The sequence below is a fragment of the Mustela erminea genome, chromosome 14, assembly GCF_009829155.1.
Source record: "Mustela erminea isolate mMusErm1 chromosome 14, mMusErm1.Pri, whole genome shotgun sequence".
NCBI classification, from domain to species: Eukaryota; Metazoa; Chordata; class Mammalia; order Carnivora; family Mustelidae; genus Mustela; species Mustela erminea.
This window is the reverse complement of record NC_045627.1, coordinates 61,880,473-61,888,463: the sequence shown is the minus strand read 5'-3', so window position 1 is coordinate 61,888,463 and position 7,991 is coordinate 61,880,473. Positions and strand designations below refer to the sequence as shown.

The 7,991-nt window shown below is 51.7% G+C and overlaps 1 protein-coding gene across 2 annotated transcripts in view; it reads right to left on the bottom strand.

The window, feature by feature from the left end:
* Positions 1-489: 489 nt before the first annotated feature.
* UBTD1 (ubiquitin domain containing 1) overlaps positions 490-7,991 on the bottom strand; it is a 53,095-nt gene continuing 45,593 nt past the window's right edge. For both annotated transcript variants that reach the window (XM_032312493.1, XM_032312492.1), the window contains exons 2-3: positions 2,930-3,157; positions 490-1,602 (exon numbers count right to left, since the gene is read on the bottom strand). In XM_032312493.1, coding sequence (XP_032168384.1) covers positions 1,217-1,602; positions 2,930-3,157 — 614 coding nt within the window. In that variant the 3' untranslated portion in view covers positions 490-1,216. The remainder of the gene's footprint in view (positions 1,603-2,929; positions 3,158-7,991) is intronic.

Genomic DNA, 7,991 nt, shown 5'->3' with positions numbered 1-7,991 from the left:
GGGTAGGCACTGGCTCCTTTTCCTCTCTGGTCCCCTCGCTGCTAAGGGACACATGCTCGCAATCTAAATGTGTCCAAGATTTTGCTTTCACATCCCTGAGGGTGCAGGGTGGCATCTCCAGGATTGGGGTGCATACCTCAGTCCTGAGGGCCTGGGCAGGACCCTCTCGCTTCCAGGAACAGACCCGGCAGGTTACTAAATACCACCTTCCTGGTATGTTGCCTCTGCTTTCAAAGTGCGCTCGTGTCTGTTACCCCATTTAATCCTCCCGGCAACTGAGGAAGAGGCAGGGCAAGTGGCATTGTCTCCACATTAAGGAAAACCAAGTGGGCTCAGAGATTAAGTGTTTTTCCTGAGAACCAACACAGGGCCTGGAACACTAGGAATTCAAGGCTCTCTCCTCTCGGCTGCGACCCACTCCCACACCAGAACTGGTTCTGGGGCTCCACAGAGCAGCCAGGGAGCCCAAAGTCAAAGCTAGGCAAGAGAGAAGGTAGGAGCAAAAGGCTTTATTGATAAATATGCAGATATGTCTGTACACAGGGACCTGTTGTGGGCCATGGCCGGGCTGCAGACCCCCCACCGCTTGGGTTACAGCCAGGAGATGGCCCCATGTAGACCCCTGCCACAATAGAACAGCCATCTGGCCGCCCGCCCCCTCCACCTCTGCCAATTGTGCTGGGGGCAGGGAGAGGCAGAGGCCGGCCTCAGGCTCCCTGCCCCTGGGGCTCACAAGCCATCTCCTCCCCTCCAGAGGAGTGGCACTGGGCCCAGGGCAGAGTCAGGGAGTAGGGGCAGGGGAAGGGGACAGCAGCTGCTTCAGACCCTGAGCAGAAAACCGGAGTGAGCACAGCCGGCAGCACCAGACAACAGATCTGGGCTCTAGGGGCCTCCGGGCTGGCCCCTCGTGGCTCGAACCTGCTGCGGGAGAGAGGCAGGGTGGAGTGCCCCCGTCTGCCTTTTCTCCAACAAGGCTGGCAAAGCCTGTGTGTGGCAGCACTGCTTCCTGGGTGCGGGGCCCTCGTGGCTCCCGGGCCCCCCGGGAGGCAGGGTCCCTTCATGGCTTGCCCAGCAGCCACATGGCAGGCGGCGCCCCTGAAGAAAGTGACAGGCCTCGGAGGCAGCAGCAGGGTGGGGGGACCCAGCGCTCCGCCGGGAGTCCTCTTAGCCCCGCAGAGGCCTCCATGGCCTCTCTTCCCAGGGGTCCGCGGGCTCCTCAGTCCTGGGGCGGCGGGGGCTGGTTGATGATGACCTGGATGACAAAATCTTTCTGGATCTTGGTTTCCTGGAGTCGCGTGCGGTCTGTGAGCAGCTTCCCGGAGAAGAACCACCGCTGCCAGGATGGCTCGATGCCCTCCAGGCTGTGCAGCTGCCTCTTCAGCTGCCCCACCGTGTCGGGCAGGCTGGCGTTGAGCCTCACGTCCTTGCCCGTGGAGAGGCGCACCTTCAGCGGGAACTCGCGGCGCACCCCGGGCGTGGGCTCGGGCGGCTCCAGGCTCTCCTCCTCAGTGTGCTCCAGCAGCAGGTTCACGGGCGGCGACAGGCAGTAGACGGGCAGCTGGTAGCGATTGCCCAGCTCGTCGTAGCATTCACAGAGGGTGCCTGCGTGAGAAGCGGGGTGGTCAGGGTCTGCTCGTAGAGCCCCACAGTTTCTGTCTTGGCCATGGGAAGAGAGGGGCGCATACGCGAGTCAGGGCGGGTAAGGAGGTCATCTGGGTGGGGCACCAATCCAACAGGATTAGTGTCTTTCTAAGAGACACTGGGCCATGCTTTCCCAGTATGTATGGGAGGACGTAGCAAGCAGGCGGCCATTGATAAGCCATGAAGATAGCCCTCACCGAAAACCAAATCAGCTGGCACCTAGATCCTGGGCTTCCCGGCCTCCAGAACTATGAGAAAGAAATCTCAGTTGGGTAATAAGGTACCCTATCTGTGGTATTTTGTTAGAGCAGCCTGAGCAAACCAATACACCTGTTATGGCCATCCCACAGTCCCCGAAACCAACCTACAGTCAGGTCTCTCTGGGACAGACAGCTGGGAGGAGTTCAAGGTGGAATCAGAAACACATGGGGCCGGCATCTTGGCTCTGCCAGGTACTGCAGGTACTGTTCAATGCTGGTGAATTATGTAACTTTCCATTTTTTCATTCGACAACTCTTTCCTGAGCTACATGCTGGGTGCTGGGGTTACCAGGGTAAGTGAGAAGGCACGGGCCCTACTCTCCATAGCTTCTACTCTGGTGGGCCCCAGGGGACTTCCTATACTAGGTATTGCACACAGTAATATATTTGTTGTGTACTGAGCACCTACTCAGTTCCAGGACTGGACTAAAGGTGGTTCTGCATATCTTGCTGAGTCCTAACAACCATCCTGTGAGGTGCATATCTCCGCTTTACAGCTGCAAGTTCCTGAGACTAAAATCGAGAAGCTCCCTGTCAGGGGCGCACTACCAAAAGCAGAGACATTTGTTAAAACCCAGGTCTGTGACTCTACAGTTCCACCGTGACCCTCCACTTCCCATACTTGACCGCATAAGGCTGTTATAAACTTAAATGAGATACTACAGCAGAAGCTTCTAGCTCAGTGCCCAGCCCGTACTAACCCTCAACAGAAGGGTTCTCAGATGCTCTGTGATCCCAGAGTACCCCGGGCAACTCTAGCTTGCTCTCCTCACGCTGCTTTGAGGTTGGCTGGTGCCTTTCTATGCCTTCAGTAGACAAGCGGGGACTGCGTCTCCCTTTGGTTTGTCCCAGCTCCTGGCACATACTCAGTGAGGGTTGCATGAATTAGCAAGCAAAGGGCCACCCTGGCCACCGAGCAGCTTGGATTGAAAACTCCCAGTGTGGGGCCGGCTGCAGGCTCCCTTCCACCCAAAGCGGCCTGGCGGTCCCCAGCCTGGTGGGGACAAAGCCCGGCCCCGCCCGCTCACCGTGAGGCAGGGTGATGCTGGCTCCGTCCAGGATGGCCTGGGCCAACTCATGGTCGTTGGCCTCGGCTGCATAGGCGGCGGCCTTGAGGGCATCCCAGATCTCCTTGCGGCCCTCGAAGGCGGGTGCCGTGTCCCAGAACTCATCCCGTTTGCTCCGCAGCTGCCCGTCGGTCATGGGGTAGTCGCTCTTCCACTTCAGCCGCTCCTTCTTCAGGGGCTCGTTGCGCCCTGCGCCGGACGGAAGGGACAGGCTGAGCACCTCTGAGGCCAGGCTGCACCTGCAGTCTCTCCCCCCACCTGCCCTGCCAGCACCCTCCCACCTCTGCCCTCCCCAGCAGTGGCTCCCAAGTATTCTTCGGGCCTCAAGACCCTTTCCAGCAGCATCAGGGGATTAGTCTGGAAACTCCACACACCCAACCGGGAGACGTAAACAGTTTTTGTCAGCAGAGCATGTATCGCCTCCTCCTTTGATTATAAAGGAGTACACGCGCCGTATCCTTAAAGACCCGGCAAGAATGTCCCTGTGGGAGAATAAGGGCGGCCGTTGGTGGGGCAGGCCGGGCGCTTCAAACCCGCTGCTCCTCTTGTCCACAAAGCCCGGCAGATGGGCCGGCTGTGACCATTAGAGCCTGTCATGTGCCTGAGGCCACACGAGTACGGATTTCACACAAGACTTTGAGTGCTGAGGCCACCCTCTCACTGCTGTCTGTGCCATGCTGCCACCGGGGAAGAAATGACTCCAGAATCCGTCTATTCAGAAATAACCACCGCTGACACCTGAACATATTTCCTTTTCCCCATTTCTCTCAATATAGTTGAGTCCATATTAAGTTTTTTTAAAAAGACTTATTTATTTGGGGGCGCCTGGGTGGCTCAGTTGGTTAAGCGACTGCCTTGAGCTCAGGTCATGATCCCAGGGGCCTGGCACTGAGACCCATATCAGGCTCCCTGCTCAGCGGGAAGCCTGCTTCTCCCTCTCCTGCTCCCCCTGCCTGTTTTCTCTCTCTCGCTGTGTCTGTCAAATAAATAAATAAATAAAATAATAAAATCTTAAAAAAAAAAAAACCAGACTTATTTATTTGAGAGAGAGAGGTCAGAGAGTGAGTGCGCATGCCTGAGGAGGGTTGGGGAGTTGAGAGGGAAAGAGGGAGAGAGACTCCCAGGCAGACACCCAGCTGAGCTCGAAGCCCAAAGCAGGGCTCCTCTCAGGACCCTGAGATGAGGACCTGGGCCAGAATCATGGGTTCGATGCTTCACTGACTGAACCACCCAGGTGCCCCAGTGGAGCTGATACTGTTACATTTATTTTTTTTTTTTAGTCCTTGTTACAGAAAGGACTTCACATTTTTTTCATGCCAATATACAACTTCATTTTATACTTATATTATGTCAATGTACATTCCCATGATGAACAATGATTATTTTTGTACCTACCATGTAGTTACAAAACACATTTTTTGAAAAAAACCATAACCAACCGACCAAAACATCCCTGCAGCATCTGAAGCGGAAAACAATTCTGTTCAATGTCATTTTTCTTGTTACCTGGCCCCAAGTGACTTCCAAGACAAGTGGAGACTGAGGGCAGAAGCATCTCTCAAAGGCTCCAGGAGGCTCAGACCTCTCAGAGCCGAAGGCAGAATAATCCACAGGAGGAAGATTTAAAGCCGGTGGCTTCCACTCAGACTCCGATCCTCCGGGCAAGGGGCAGGACCCAAGCTGGGGTCTGCCAACCAGTCGCCTGGTCCAGCTGGGGCAGGAGAGGAGGCTCCTCAGGGGAACACAACAACACCCACTGCCTACCAGCCTACCCACCGTGTGGAAGAACCCCCGGCAAGCCTTGTATTTCTGTATATGACCCAATCTCCCCTACTTCAGCTTTGCAACAGCCTAAGGCACTAGGTGTTTATAGCTTTTTCACAGATGCTGGGACAGGCAGAGAGATCAAATGACTTGCCCGAGGTCACACAGTAAGTGACAGCATGAAGATTCCACCTCAGCTCAGACTGAATCCACAGACGGCCCTCCTACAGGTCTGCGTGAGCAGGCCAGAAAACTCTCAAAGCCAGACATCTAATTTAAAGAGCTGCTGGGTTAGCAGAAAGAAATGCAAATCCTCTTTGTGGGAAAACAACTTTAAACCAGGCCTCAAAGAATTCCCAGGATAAAGTTCCAAAGAAAATAAATGATAAGGTCATAGTTTTTGGTTTCTCCTTTTTTAAAAAAAATCACAACATACAAGGCAACAAGGCAGTAGGAGCCAGAGCCAGCAAAAACAGCAGTCGGAAGGATCAGACTGACAAAGATTTCAGATAGGGGATTTATCGGACCAGATTATGAAATACCAAGTTTAAGAAATAAGTGAGTCCTGGGGTGCCTGGGTGGCTCGGTCATTAAGCCTCTGTCTTCAGCTCAGGTCATGATCCCAGGGTTCCGAGATCGAGCCCTGCATCGGGCTCCCTGCTCGACGGGAAGCCTGCTTTTCCCTCTTCACTCCCACCCCGCCCGGCTTGTGTTCCCTCTCTCGCTGTCTCCCTCTCAGTCAAATAAATAAATAAAATCTTTAAAAAAAAAAAAAAAAGAAAAAGAAAAGAAAAGAAAGAAAGAAACAAATCTTAACGATATGAACAGGCAAAAAGAGATTATAGAGAATGACCAAGCAGAGGTTAAAAGAACCATATGGGACTTCTAGAAATGAAAAACATAACTGACATTTAAAGGGTCTGAAGTTTTAAGTCAGAATCTCCAGAAGATACAACAGGAAGAATGAGGATGAAACAATATTCAAAGAGATCATAGAAATGTTCATTTTCTAAACTGTCCTATAAATTTAATGCAATTCCACTAAGATTCCTAACTAGGAAGCTTCCCCCTGCCCCTAGCAGGAACCTGAGAAGCCGATTCTAAAGCTTGTGCGGAAGGACAAAGCCACTCCTCGAGTAGAATGAGGTGGGAGAGCCTGCACTACCATTACCTACACAAACTATAAAGCTCTGGTGAGTGTGGTAGTGGAACAGGGACAGACAAATGGGCCAATGGGACAGAACAGAGAGCCCAGAAATAGACCAAGCATATACGGAAATGTAATTAAAATGAGAAGGAACATTGCAGAAGGTGGATGTGAGATATATATATATGTGTGTCTCTGCCCCTGGTTTCTGGTAAAGCCCTTATAATTTCCTGAGTGATAGGAATGTCTGATACAGAGCTCCTAAATCCATTGGAATTTCCTGGGTGATACAAGTGTCTTTTGTTCTAATGAAGTGGCTCTTGGTGGGCTCTATGCTAAGCTTGGAACTTTCAGCCCTGTCCCCCATTCTCTGGTGAGGGGAGAGGGGATGTAAATTGAGTTAATAGCGGGTCAGAGCTATGTGATGAAGCCTCTGCAAAAATCCGAAAAGTATGGGTTTAGAGAGCTTCCAGGTTGGTAAACATATGCATGTTCAGAAGGGTGGTGCACCCCAAGTCCAGGATGAAAGCTCTTGCACTCAGGACACTTCCAGACCTCCCCCCCGCCCATGTATCTCTACATCTGGCTATTCATTTGTATCCTTTAATAAATAAATCCTCGGTAATAAAATAAATCAGCGGTAGTAAGTAAACTGTTTTCCTGGGCTCTATTGAGCTGCTTTACCAAACTATTGAACCCAAGGAGAGGGTCATGGGAACCTCTGATTTGAAGCCAACTCGGACATAAGTTGTGGGTAACCTGGGGACCCACTCACTACTTGAAACTGGAAGCTGGGGGCAGTCTTGGTGGGTGAGCCCTTAACATGTAGGGGTCTGCACTCACTCCAGGTAGTGTCAGAATTGAACAGGATTGTAGGATACCAGCTGGTGTCCGGAGAAAATTGGAGAATTGCTTGGTGTGGGAAAAACACCCATCCAACTGGCACCAGAAGTATTCTGTGTGATCAGTAAATAAGAAACACAGGAGATTTTTCTTAATGGACTACTGATACATGGTGTTAGGGCTATAGTTTCTCCTATAAGGAAAACATGTAACAGAATCCCTCTCTCACACCAGCCACAAACATCAAAACGAGATCAACTGATCAATCAAGGGCTTAAAAGTGTAGAAGAATAAGGATACGTTGGAGAGACAGAAGATTATAGTTTTGTCCAAATGTTTTTTGTGAAAGTTTGTGTTTTTGCATGGATCAAAAAAATAGCTCTGCTTCATGATTTCTCTGGTCCTTCAGCAAGAACTCTGATCAACCGGGGTTCACAGACATGCAGCGACACCCTCAAGGACCTCTGGGTGATACAGGGTTTTTGCCCCTCCACTCGGTGACCTGATCGTCTTTTTAACTTCTTGAGCTGATTTCTGTAGTTTTCCTGTCTCCTTCCTCTTGCCCACATGTCACTTCTTACTGGTTCCGGTCTACCTGTGGCTCCTATGGGCAGAGGTCAGGCCCCCTAACAGGCTTGTAACCCGCTGGGAATTGAGAAAGCTGGTCAGTACTTTTGAAATCGAGAGCATCCGGATTTAAGAAAGAGGCTTCCTAAAGAACAAAGAGACTAGGTTTCAGGATATCTGGATATCTGCTGTTCCTGCTCAGATCCCCCCAACCCCCCACCCATCAGATTGGGTTTGGCTCTGTTCCTGACCACTGAGGATACCTACGTATAACCAGGTACACGTGGCTCTCACTGTCTCCATAAGATAAAAATAGCCCCATCACCTGAAGGGTGCTTTGCTCACATACCTGGCTTTCAGAGTCCCCTCCCCTGCATGTGCACCGCAGAATGCTTTCCAGCTATCAGAGACCCACCCACAGATGGGACACAATGCAAGTGTGCATCTTTAAGTATTAACAGCATCTGCAGTCACCCAGGATACAATGGTGTAAAAATTCCTTTTCCTGTATGCTGGTCCTCTCAGACAGCAAACACTAGAAAATATTAGAATGGAGTGGGGGGGTGGTGGTGGGAACAGAAGTAAGGAAAAGGCTGCAGGAGCCAATAGTTGCCTTTGCAGACGTCATGGCACCTGGCAGCCAGCAGGGGGCAGCCGCAGCACCTCCGGGCCAGGTGCTGGCTCCCTCCAGCTGAACGATAC